Below are 13,652 nucleotides of genomic sequence, written 5' to 3'. Positions count from 1 at the left end.
AACATCAAATTATCATGTGGCATTTATTCTTTATTTCACATTGTCAGTTTTTCAGCAAGTGACATCCACTACACTACATTCTTTTATCCATTTTTTGTTTAATGAGATTTCCTTCTGGCAACATGTGGTCAGACTTTTTTTTTTTGCTTGGGTTGATATTTTTTTATGCAACTATTTCCTTCTTGTTACTCTAGTGAGAAACTGTTGACTTCAAAGATCTGTATTTGTCAAATTATTGATCATACCGACCTAATATGTTAATACAGTTGTTTGAGATATAGATTTGTGTGCAGATCTCAGATGTTGAACTGCACTCCCCCTATTTCATGGTGGCTGTTCACAGTGAAGCTGCCACCATTCCCCTACTGCTGCATCTGCACAGGTGTGACAAAGTTCTTTTGTGTGCACTCTACCCCGTATTATCAGTAAGCGTTGGTGTGCTACCAAGTCAAATTATTTTCAGAAGTTAATAAATACTGCATCTACCTGACAGCCATGGTCCTTGGCTTTCAGGATGTCAAATGAAAAACGTAAAAGTCTGTTTTTGCTTGACCTGTTTTTGGTATAGCTTGCTGGTTGGTGTGGAGGATGCATTGTGTTCAAAGTATCTCATTATATTTGGACTGAGAATATGTGCTCAGAAGCTACAGCAAATGGATGTCAAAGACATTGGATGGAAGTTTTGTAATTCACTTCTCCTGGCCTTCTTGTGGAGGAGTGTGACCAATGCTTTCTTCAACTTCTGGGCACTTTTTTTTTCAGTGATTTACAGTATATTGTGATTAAAAGAGAGGCTAAGTTTGCAGAAAATTCTATATGGATTCTGAGGGGGATTTCCATAGGCCTTAGAGATATTTTCAATTTTAACAAATTTAGCCATTTTTCAGTGCCAGTCACTTACACTAATATCCATGTTACTCATCTTTACAGTGGTGTGAGAATTAAACTGTAGCAATACTTTTGGACTTACCTTTGCAAAACAGTATTTGATAATCATTGTGAGCATTTCTGATTTTACTTTGTTACTCACAATTTCAGTTCCTGTATCATCTGTGAGTTCCAAGTGCTGTTGACAGACTTGACGTATGACCAGAATTTATTTAAGATTTTTAAAAGGTCATTTGATAAGATTGTTCTTTCGTAGATATTATAGGCAACGCACATTTCAGTCCGAGTTTTTCTCATTTAATCCAGGTATTCTATTGCTTTCGTCCATTAGGAGCATACTGCGCACACATTCATTATGAATACACCAATAGTTCACCTAATAAAATCAATTTCTCTTGCTGATATTTATATTGCTGTCTCACAAGATCCATTATACTTGTTTCATTAAAATAATTATATTAATTAAAATTTTAAATATCTGTAGGCCATTTGTTAATGTTTGTTCTGACTTAATTTGTTTTGCAGTTATATTTTTACTATTAAACAGGAATTTTTCACAGGTTGCAGAATCTCCCTCACCAGAAATAAAGCCTGCTTTGTTCGGGCTGCTGCATGCTGTAATGATGCACAAATGGCAATATTTCTATAACACGCCTCTTCTTCAAGCACTTAATCAAAATGCTGGATCAGAACATATTGACAACAGAGAACAATTGATTTCTATTCTTAGAGCATATGGGCAGTCATTGCTGCAACCAGATATTAATATTTTTGGCCAGAACCTGAAAAGTCTTGAGCAAATAAACATCAAATGGAAACTTTACCATAGAGTGAGTACAATATTTTCTACAAAACATAATTTATATATAAATTAACAGTAAATCCCCACTCACAATGTAGAAGAGTCGTTGAGAGAGAGAGAGAGTTGTAGTTGTTGCTGTAGTAGTAGTAGTAGTAGTAGTAGTAGTAGTAGTCGTTTCTGTGTATTTGTTTGCTGCTAAAGGCTACTCTATGAGTAGAGATCTATCCTCGTATGGTTAGTTGTTTCCATGTATGTAAAGTGAAAAATTATACTGGCGTGAATTAGGTATATTTTAATTCAAGCTGTTAGTATGTTTTCAATAAACGATACACTCAGTAGATAACATCAGCAGAAGATGCTTTTTAGTTGCCCTTTCGTGTGTATGGTTTTTTTTTTTTTTTTAGACCAAAAAGTGTAGTATTTGTGCATGCTTTTGGTCACAGCAACCTGCATTTATGGACTAGTAGCAAGTTGTGTAGCTTTCTACTAATTTCTGTAACTTTTTTGAAGACTGCTGCAAATTTATTTTAATAGTTAATCTGTATTTAGGAAATACATTTCATCCTCATGTCATGTTTTCTTATGCTGTCATCACAGACTCTGTAACATCTCAGAAGTGTGCATACATTGATGTAATTGTTACACATTCTCTGAATAGTCATTAAATATTAAAATAAATTTACAGCAGTCTTTGAAAAAGTTTTATACAGACATATATACATACCTTATATGAGGGGCAGTCAAACAAGAACAAGACAAATGGAAAAAAGTAAGTAAATTGTTTATTATTTCAGAAGCAATCCCCAAAACTTTTAATAAATTTATACCATTGTGAGGCAAAATGGTCAATGCCTTCTTGGAAAAATGTTTCCGGTTGCCTGTGGAACCATGATTGTACCCAGGCACACACTTCTTTATTTGAAGCAAACTGATGACCGTCACTGTCTTTCTTCAGGGTTCCAAAAATATTCAAATCTCTTGGGGAGAGATCGGAATGGTATGGAGGATGTGTGAGGGCTTCCCAGTGAAACTTCTGCAGTGTGGTCAGAACAACACATGGACAGTTCCAGATAAAATTTTGTTTTGCACCATGATATATTAACACTATAACAGAGGAAAATGTGATACCCCTATAACAGTGGGATAAATTCATCTGACCCGTAATGAGATTTGTCTTAAATTCCCAATGCGCTTGAAGTGAGACCTATATTTTTCCATTAACTTGTAAGTCATGTACACATTTCAATCAGAGCCTTACTTCAGAGTTCAGAGACATTCACGTTACCGTTATGGTTACAAAACATTGCATGTCTATCCAGAAATGTGATCAGTTTCCAACTTTTCTTCATTTATTTAACTTGTTTGTTTCTAAAAACTGAAGTCTCACATAGAGCATATTATTGGTACTTTTCATGCACATCATTCACATTTCTCACAATTGTTCATTTCAAAAATCAAACAATGGAAAACCCAGGATGGAATGTAACAATATTGTGAGAAGGAAAGTTGCTACTCTGCATATAGCAGAGTTGCTGAGTTGGAGACAGCTCATTTCCTCCTCCCCCACACTCTGTCAATCTCCCCCCCCCCCCCCCCCCCCCCCCATATCCATCTCAACCTGCCCCCAGCTATGCTCATTGGCACGTGTCGCCCCATCAATAAACTTAAATAAAGCAGGCTGATACTACTCCCACAACATTGCTGTCATGCAGGGCAGGCTACACATTAGGCACTTAAAAATCATTTACTTGCCCCTGGTGTACAGCCCACCACGTAGAGTAGGGTGATAAAGCAGGCTGGTACACTGCAACACATCATGCCAATTGGGTGTGTAAAAGCTGTTTCTTGTCCCTGACATGTAGGCTGCCTACTAAGCAGGTTGATGTGGCAGGCTGAAACTGTTCCCACACAACATGTCTATCGTACAGGGCAGCCGATACGCTGGTGACTGGGATAAACATCTTTTGGCTGGTACCTCCACTCTGTTGGAGCTAGGTAGAAACTCCACAATGCTGATAATCAGGAGGCCTGCTGTTTCTGTGCCAAATTTTGTTGGGGCCACTCCAGAGGTTTTATCAGGTATCTCCCACAAGAGGTCATAGTTGAATACTTATGAATCATTTGAATAACGACGATCATACCACACTTTGTGCCGTTACAGAAGGTAACTGTTTCTGTTTTCCTCTTCCCTATTCTTCACTCTCTTCTTCTTTATGATGCAGTGTGATGAGGATAATGATGATCTACTTTACATGGTACACTGTTAAGGTGCACTGTGGCTTATCAATCTTTTCCAGCGTGATGGTGGAATGTAAGTTTTTATTGGTCTTCATCATGCAATTGTGGATTTTTCAGTACGTCTTGTTCATTGTAACCACTAATAGCATTTTCTCCTGATGAAGTTCCTTGGCAAGCTTGAAGGGATGTGAAGTAGTTTTCTGTTGTCACATTCCTTCCTCGGTGTAGAGACGTTACAGTGAGGAGAGGGGATGTTGACGAACCCCCAGTGGCTGCTTATCTGGTTGGCCTGCCTCCTTACCAAGGTTCACCTTCCTCCTTACCAAGGTATGGTAAGCCATTGCAAATGTACTGGTATGCTACACCTGCAGCTATCTGAAACTTGAGTCTGTGTTGGTCAGATTTGCTTAGCATTAACTAGGTAAATCTGGACCTTGCTTTGCTTCAAAGTAAGTGTTCATAATAGTAATATTTCTACCAGGGCAGTAATGGCAGCTTTGCATGAACTTCTCATGAAAGCTAAGGAATCTGACAAGTACATGGAATCTTTTTTAATCCTGATAAAATTAGGTGCCCAAGAACTCAAGTAATGGTAATTCAAGAAATCATGTTTAATACAAAGAGCATCTCTAACTATGTGATACCAATCACTGCATTCAGTTTCTGCATGATACAATTGAATTGGTGTTTTTTAGTTGATTCTGAGCATTTGTAAAAAAGTTGGAAGGCACTGATGACTGATTCGTCCACTTGGTCGCAGGAATATTCAATGGGCCGTCCTCTCTCCTTCAGGACATTCAAAGCAGCCCTTCTTCTGGATGACAGCATTTCATGTGTCACTTTTTGATTAAGTATCAGAGATCTCCAGAATATGCAAAATATCTTCATTTGTATGGCCACACAGACACACAGTAATGGAAAAGACCTACCACATACAAAACACACTATCTACCTGAATAAGCGAATAACAGCAGCAACTCATGGAATATGACTGAGATGTTACAATGTCCAGCACTAAATGTCTCCATCGTAGCACATACCCTCATTTGAGACAGCAATATTTGAATGTAGCAAAATGCAGCAATAATAATACCTTTTTAGTTACGAAAAGCAATGTTCTAAAAAAAGTGTGGCACCAGGGGTCAATTGACCCCCTCTGCTAGATATACTCTATGATATTTCCATGAAATCATGAAAATTGAAGTCTGATATAGTCAAAAATAGAAGACGTGAGGGAAAGTCATGAAGGGTAGGAGAGAACAGAGACAGTATTGATATTTAAAAAATTTCACATTTATTCTTCAGTCTCAGTTGCACTTTTTTAACTGCAAGACAAGTTTTGATCTCCCTGGATCATAGTCAGATGTGTATAATTTCATTAGCAACTTCTCATGTTTGTGTCAGAATCTCTGTTAGTACTCTGATAAGAGGTTCTGACATAGACATGGTGGGTTGCTGACACAACTAAAGGTCATCCAGAGATATAAAAACACCTCATGTATTTAAAAATGGTAACTTAGACTGAGCAATAAATGAAAATTGTTTTAAATATATTAAACTCTGAATTCTTTGCTGTGGAGAAAAGGGTTGAGAGATGATATTGACCCTTTTTGTTGTTTGTAAAGGTTAGTTCTACATCTATGTTATTAATAAACTATACATCTGCTATGTAGTAGTCGTCGAACTCTCAACTAGATGAAATCAGAATGAGATTTTCACTCTGCAGCGGAGTGTGCGCTGATGTGAAACTTCCTGGCAGATTAAAACTGTGTGCTCGACCGAGACTCGAACTCGGGACCTTTGCCTTTCGCGGGCAAGTGCTCTTCCAACTGAGCTACCGAAGCACGACTCACGCCTGGTACTCACAGCTTTACTTCTGCCAGTACCTCGTCTCCTACCTTCCAAACTTTACAGAAGCTCTCCTGCGAAGCGTGCAGAACTAGCACTCCTGAAAGAAAGGATATTGCAGAGACATGGCTTAGCCACAGCCTGGGGGATGTTTCCAGAATGAGATTTTCACTCTGCAGCGGAGTGTGCGCTGATGTGAAACTTCCTGGCAGATTAAAACTGTGTGCCCGACCGAGACTCGAACTCGTGCTAGTTCTGCACGGTTCGCAGGAGAGCTTCTGTAAAGTTTGGAAGGTAGGAGACGAGGTACTGGCAGAAGTAAAGCTGTGAGTACCGGGCGTGAGTCGTGCTTCGGTAGCTCAGTTGGTAGAGCACTTGCCCGCGAAAGGCAAAGGTCCCGAGTTCGAGTCTCGGTCGGGCACACAGTTTTAATCTGCCAGGAAGTTTCACATCAGCGCACACTCCGCTGCAGAGTGAAAATCTCATTCTGGAAACATCCCCCAGGCTGTGGCTAAGCCATGTCTCTGCAATATCCTTTCTTTCAGGAGTGCTAGTTCTGCAAGGTTCGCAGGAGAGCTTCTGTAAAGTTTGGAAGGTAGGAGACGAGGTACTGGCAGAAGTAAAGCTGTGAGTACCGGGCGTGAGTCGTGCTTCGGTAGCTCAGTTGGTAGAGCACTTGCCCGCGAAAGGCAAAGGTCCCGAGTTCGAGTCTCGGTCGGGCACACAGTTTTAATCTGCCAGGAAGTTTCACATCAGCGCACACTCCGCTGCAGAGTGAAAATCTCATTCTGGAAACATCCCCCAGGCTGTGGCTAAGCCATGTCTCTGCAATATCCTTTCTTTCAGGAGTGCTAGTTCTGCAAGGTTTGCAGGAGAGCTTCTGTAAAGTTTGGAAGGTAGGAGACGAGGTACTGGCAGAAGTAAAGCTGTGAGTACCGGGCGTGAGTCGTGCTTCGGTAGCTCAGTTGGTAGAGCACTTGCCCGCGAAAGGCAAAGGTCCCGAGTTCGAGTCTCGGTCGGGCACACAGTTTTAATCTGCCAGGTAGATGAAATCATTTTAAATCATGATTAAATGCCAACATCTACTAAATCAGTATTCTGATAACTTGGAGTTAGACGCGGACCGTATTCCTCATTGACCATACATCGGACAATAGATTAATCATTTTATTACGATGATCGTTCCTCCTAAGGACAAAGTTGGTGACAGAAATTTAATGAGAAAATCCTGCCACAGCAAAAACCACCTTTGCTTTTATGATTGCCAGTCCAATTCACGTATCATATCCATAACACTCTCTCCCATACTTTGTGATAATACAAAATGAGTTGCCCTTCTTTGAACTTTTTTGATGTCCGTGATCAATCCTATCTCATGCGGATCCCATGCTGCACAGCAATACTTGAGAAGAGGGCAGACAAGCGTAGTGTAAGCACTCTCTATTATAGACCTGTTGTGTTTTCTGAGTATCCTGCCAAGAAATCACATTCTTTGGTTTGCTTTCCACACAACAGTATCTATGTGGCTGTTGCAATTTAAGTAACTTGTAATTTTAAAACCTAGACATTTAGCTGAATTTACAGCCTTTAGATTTGTTTGATTTATCACGTAACTGACATTTCTTGGATTCCTTGTAGTACTGATGTGGGTGGCTTCACACATTTCATTATTTAGAGTCAATTGCCACTTTTCACACCATACAGATATCTTGTCTAAATTGTTAAGCAATTTGTTTTGATCATCTAATGGTCAATAACAGCAATGTACTTAGGGCTGCTCAGATTGTCCTCTAAATCATTTATATAGATTAGCAAAAGCAGAAGGCCTATAACGCTTCCTTGGTGAATGTCAGATATCACTTCTGTTTTACTTTTTTATTATTTATTTTATTTTACATTTCTAGTTCTATAGGACCAAATTGAGGAGCAAATCTCCCTGGCTATGGAATGTGTCTGTTCATGAAATTACAACAGAAAAGTAATAACAGAAAAAATAAAATGTTTATAAACGGTAAAAAGACAAAAAAACCATAGGTTCATGTATATAGAATTGACAAAGTAATGTGGGAATTAGCTTACTTTTCAAGGAACTCCTTGATAGAATAGGAGTGACCAATAGGGAAATTCTTTAGTTCATACTCGAAACCACTTGGATTAACTGCTAAGATATTTGAATTCTTGTGGTAGCTTATTGCAAATGGATGCAGCAGAATACTACACGTCTTTCTGTACGACAGTCAAGAAGGTGCGATCCAAAAGCAGACTGGAATTCTGCATACTATTAACTGAATGAAAGCTGCTAATTCTTGGAAATAAGCTGATATTGTTAGCAAGAAATGACATTAAAGAATGTATTTATTGAGAGCCCAGTGTCAGAATACCTGCCTGTTTCTGAGCTAGAAATACCCTTTGAGAATGGGAAGATTTACCATAAAATATAATGCCATATGTCATAAGCAAATGAAAATAACCAAAGTAGACCACTTTTCATGTCAAACTATTGCTTCTCCTCATCCTCAGCAGACATGCATGCCATTTGTCAGCCAAGCCCGGCCAGCCCATCCTAAGCCTTCTTCTTCAGTGACTCCTTTGACCACTAGCATGGGGTGCGTCCCTCTTCTCTGCTACAAAGAGCTGTTTCCTAAGGAAACTACTCCAGATTCGATCTATCATTGTAAGTTTCACAATCTTTGCATGGAACTTTGCAATAGTGCCCTTGTGTACACTGATGGCTCTTGGACTGACTGTGGTATTGAGTGTGGCTTCATTATTGGCACCGAGGATTTTCAGTATTGGCTTCCAGGACACTACTCAGTGTTTACAGGAGAACTCTTCGCTCTGTATCAGGCCAAGCAGTACGTCCGGTGACATAGGCTTTTCAGTTGTGTCATCTGTTCCAAATCTCTTAGTGCCCTTCAGAGCATCTGTGTGCTATACGCAGTCCATCCCTTAGTGCAATGGGTCCTAGAAAGTGTCCACTTGCTCACTCTTGAGGGAGCCACCGTGATGTCCATTCCATTTGATGATCTCCGTGTAGCTGTCAGTCAGCAGGTGGTATCACTTTTGCATCACCACTGGTCTTCTCTTCATGGGAACAAGTTCCGTGGAATTAAACCTCTCCCAGCTGCTTGGCCAACATCGTCTTGACTCTCTCACTGTGAGGAGATCATTTTAGCTAGGTTGCGTATCGGGCACTCTTGTTTTAGCCATCAGAATTTGTTAAGTGGTGATCCCCCACCACTTTGTGCTCATTGTCATCAACTTTTGATGGTTCACCATTTCCTTCTCAAATGCCCTTTTTTTAACCACTTACATTCTAATGCAGATTTGCCTTCTGAGTTACAGGTCACTTTAGCAAACTAAATGGGGCTGTTGACAGCATTTTACTTTTATCCATTGTAGTAACGTGGCAAAGGACATGTAATCTAAAGTTTGGGACCTCTGTTGTCTCTATGGCATATTTTGTGGACCTTCCTCAAAGAGGTAGGCCTTGTTTTTAGTTCTATTTCCTTTCATTGACTGGGCTTAATGTGTAGTCACTTTTAACCTCTTACTTGTATTAGTGTTCTAAGGTTCTGATGTGGACGCATATGGCCTTAGTTGTTTTTGCTCCCCAGAACAAACCAAATGACAGTTTACTATCTCTCTGAACACCTAGAAATCTGAACTGTTCAATCTTACTAGTCATATGCCCATTCTTTGTAATTATAACGTCAGGTTTTGTTGAATTGTGTATTAGAAAGTGTAAAAATTGAATCTTATTGTGATTTAGTATTACTTTATTTTCTACAATCCATGAACTTATGTCTTGAACTGCACTATTTGAAAAAATACCAATGCTGCATGCAACATCTTTTACTATCAAGCTAGTGTCATCAGCAAGCAGATATTTTAGAATCACCTGTAATACAAGGGCACATTTATATAAATAAAATACAGGAATGGCCCCAGCACTTATCCCTGGGGCACCCCACATCTAACTGTGCCCCACTCGGACATCACATCATAGCCATTATCAATAGGTTGAGAATGACCTTTTGCTGTCTGTTCTTAAAGTAAGAGGTGAACAAGTTGTGAGCTACTCCCTGTATTCTATAATGGTCCATTTTCCGGAACAATATTTTGTGATCAACACATTCAAATGCCTTAGTTAAATAAAAAGGATGCCTAGCATTTGAAACCTTTTATTTAATCCATCCAATACCTCACTGAGAAAAGAGAATATAGCATTCTTATTTGTTACACCACTTCTAAAACCAAACTGTACATTTGACAGCAAATTATGTGAAATGAAATGATCAATTATCCTTACATACATAGCCTTTTCAATAACTTTAGCAAACATTGATGACATAGAAATAGGTCTAAAATTGTCTACATTATCCCTTTCTGCCTTTTTATAAAGTGGCTTTACTACTGAGTACTTGAATTGTTCAGGAAACTGACCATTCTTAAAGTAAAAATTACAAATATGGCTAAGTACAGGGCTAAAATGTGCAGCATAGTACTTCAGTATTGTGCTGGATACTCCATCATATCTATGAGTCCTTAGTCTTCAGTGATTTAACCATCAACTCATTCTCCCCCTTGTCAGTATCACAGAAGTGCATTTCGGATGTCAGTCTCAGCCAGCCATTTTTCAAGAAAGAGTTATATGATTTCCTGTAGAAACTAAGTTATTATTTAATTTACCAGCTATGTTCAGAAACCGATTATTAGATACTTCACAAATATCTGACTTATTAGTAACAGAAACATTTTTACTGCATACTGACTTTATATCCTCAACCTTGTGCTGCTGACCAGACACTTCCTTCATCACTGGCCATATAGTTATAATTTTATCCTGTGAATGAGCTGTCCTATGACTTTGTCAGTTACTACAAACTGTGACCTTTCTGACAGGAAATTGTGAATCTAGTCACACAACCGAGCTGATACTCAGTACGCATACTGGTTGATTAGAAGGTGCCTGTGAGGAATGGTGTTAAAAGCCTTCTGAAAGTCTAAAAACATGTAACCAGTTTGATATCCCGTGTTGATGACACTCATTACTTCATGAGAAAAGGAGCTAGTTTCTTCTTCATCTGATGTGTTTTCTTCCATGGAAGACTTGTTCCTGCAAGTTCTAATGCTTTGCCTTGTCAGGACTGTTAAATATGCAACAGTGTACAGAGCTACAGATTTCAAGAACTTTTCCATTTCCTCATCAGGATGAATGAGAAATTCATGCTGATAACGAGCCTTAAATCCTTTTATGAGGCACTGACACATTGACTGAGTTAATACTGATGTGGTTTTTGAGCAAAGAAGGTTTTTGAGCAAAGACAATGTTTGTGACCAAGGATTAATAAGTGATTGCAGGTGCTTTTACTGATGAAGCACAAAGCCACTTTATGGTGATTTCACATGTCATCCAAGATGTGAACTGTAATGATGGCATGTTAAATGTGCTCAAAACATCTCAGGCTTGTATTTTTACCTATACAAAGAGGTTCAGTTTATGACTATGTGATTTATTTGTGGCAAGGAGAAAGATAATTCTGTCTCTCTTCATTTTGAATTGCAGCTTACTTCTTGAGTTTTTTACATTTAGAGTTCTGGCTGGAAGCAGGCAAGAATAAATTGTTGTTGCATCACAGTTGAACGCTTGATTATAACTTAAATGTTCATCTTATCACTCAGTGTAAAATTTCAAGAAATTGTGAAGAACATTGACCATTGGAAGGCCCTACTTCTCCTCCTATTTTCATTTGGCTCATTCTGTACTGACATTCCCACTTTAACACTATCTCTCAGAAGTAATAAAGTCTTTGTTGCCATGTAAATCAATGTGAAATTTTGTGACTTGAGCTTTAATCATTGTTACTGCTACATCATAACAATTGCAGAAAAATATAGATGCTGAATGAATGAAGCATGATCATCATTATGATTTTACTCATTTCAACTGTTGTCAACCGTTTTTTCATAGTCATTTTGTTGACTGCTTCACAATGTTAAACATGGCACATATATTCAGGTTTCTGTCTAGCAACCATTCTTGATAATAAGAAAGACCAATGGTTGAGATTATTTGCTCATATTCCTCACGGTTATTGTTTTCAAGGCTTGAAGGTTGCAGCAGTAAATGATATTACAGAGACCTGCAAACTATAATTAGATTCTTACACCATGTTATATCTGTATCCGCAGTGTATTGGACTATGGCATATCAGGATTTAACTGAATAATTTTTGTTGTTTCATATTTTTAATTTGTGTGTTACTTGTGTAATTTTAGTTAGATGATATGTGTTTCATTAGTGAATTGAATGTGTTTTGCACCTGTTCTTCTGACATTAACACAGTTAGGTTGCACTAATGCCTGTTGTAAATGTCTTTCTGCAGAGTATCTTCCAGGAAGAGTTGCTGGGGCAGTTTTTGACAGTATTATTTCATTCACTTATACACAAATCTCATGCTTTGCTGGAAGAAGAAATTACAACAGCAATGTACAACATGGCATCTGTAAATTTTACTGCCTTCTACAGTGAATATCTCCCCAGGTTTCTGCAGTCTACCGAGGGTTTGGATAATGATCAAAAGGAGATTTTACAAAGAAATTTCAGGCAAGAAGTGGTAAGCATAGAATTATGAAAGTTCCATCCCTCTTTCCACCCTCCTACACCGTCTCGTCTTTCTCCTCTTCAGGCTCTTCTGCAGCCTCTCAATTCATTTGTTCTCGCCCATCTAACACTCCTACCATTCACCTCCCTAAGCCCTCTCATCACCCCCTACCCACACTCGCCGCCTACCCCCTCTCGGCAACCTTCTCCCTACATCCCTACTCCTCCTCCCACTTCACTACTGCTCTCACCAACCTACAACCCCTACCGCCTCCCACCTTCCTATGCCCTCCCCCCCCCCCTACTCCCTCTCACCCATGCCAACTCTCACCCCCTGCCTCCCGCCCATGCCCTCCCCCCCCCCCCCCCCCCGCCCCGCCACCCCTCTCGCCCTACGTCCTCCGCCCCCCGCCCCTCATCTCTGTATGCACCACACTCGCATTGCTGTATCTGCCACATTTCCACACCCCTCCCCCCACCCCCCACCCCAATTACTATATTCCCACCTAATCCCGATGTGCTACATCCCCTTAGCATACCCTATCCCTCTCTCCTCTTCATATGTGCAACATTCTTACTTTATTTGGGTTAAAAACCTGTTCATCATGTATAAGGATAAATTGATTAGTCCCTATTAGGCTGCTTTTGTAAGAGTTATTCAAGTTGTTGTATTTTATTTACATGCAGGACCTTCCATCGTTTACCCAGAACGTGCAGAGATTGGTAAATGATCTACGATGTTATAGGCTGTGTAATAGCAGTCTTCCTGGGGGCAGTGTAAAACTCTGAACTTTATAGTGTACAGTCATATAAATGGCTTTAGCTTTGCAGTGTAAAGTGGACCAATATATGTAACTTTTTATATTCTTCATAAGGCTTTTGTGAATTTTTATATTGCTAATGATGATTAGGATGAAAGTCCTGAATCAAAAAGATTGTCTTATTACGTATTTTGCTGTTATTAAACTTCTTATAGAAGAAGAATGGTGCAAATTTTCTTATTTTGTATAGTTGTGTATTGTTCACAGATATAAAATAGAAATCTGAAAGAAGCAATGAGTTTTAATTGTTACTCTGGCACTGTTCTCTGGTGTGTGTGTGTGTGTGTGTGTGTGTGTGTGTGTGTGTGTGTGTGTGTGTGTGTGTGTTTGTGTGTTTGTTTTATGGATTTCCTGAAGATAATGAAGGTTTTACAACCAATAAAAAGAGCTCTACTACAATTAATTCATTTCTGTTTGTATCATATATCTATTGCAAATTGCTCTTGTA

At 39.2% G+C, this 13,652-nt stretch overlaps 1 protein-coding gene across 4 annotated transcripts in view; it reads left to right on the top strand.

The window, feature by feature from the left end:
• Nucleotides 1-13,435, top strand: part of LOC124614660 (exportin-6-B) — a 305,273-nt gene extending 291,838 nt beyond the window's left edge. For all 4 annotated transcript variants that reach the window (XM_047142962.1, XM_047142963.1, XM_047142964.1 and 1 more), the window contains 3 exons: nt 1,449-1,718; nt 12,166-12,396; nt 13,071-13,435. In XM_047142962.1, the coding sequence (XP_046998918.1) occupies nt 1,449-1,718; nt 12,166-12,396; nt 13,071-13,172 (603 nt within the window). In that variant the 3' untranslated portion in view covers nt 13,173-13,435. The remainder of the gene's footprint in view (nt 1-1,448; nt 1,719-12,165; nt 12,397-13,070) is intronic.
• The last annotated feature ends 217 nt before the right edge of the window (nt 13,436-13,652 follow it).

This window comes from Schistocerca americana, chromosome 1 (genome assembly GCF_021461395.2).
Source record: "Schistocerca americana isolate TAMUIC-IGC-003095 chromosome 1, iqSchAmer2.1, whole genome shotgun sequence".
Taxonomy (NCBI): domain Eukaryota; kingdom Metazoa; phylum Arthropoda; class Insecta; order Orthoptera; family Acrididae; genus Schistocerca; species Schistocerca americana.
Note: the sequence above shows the minus strand (reverse complement) of the source record. Positions and strands in the feature narration are given on the sequence as shown.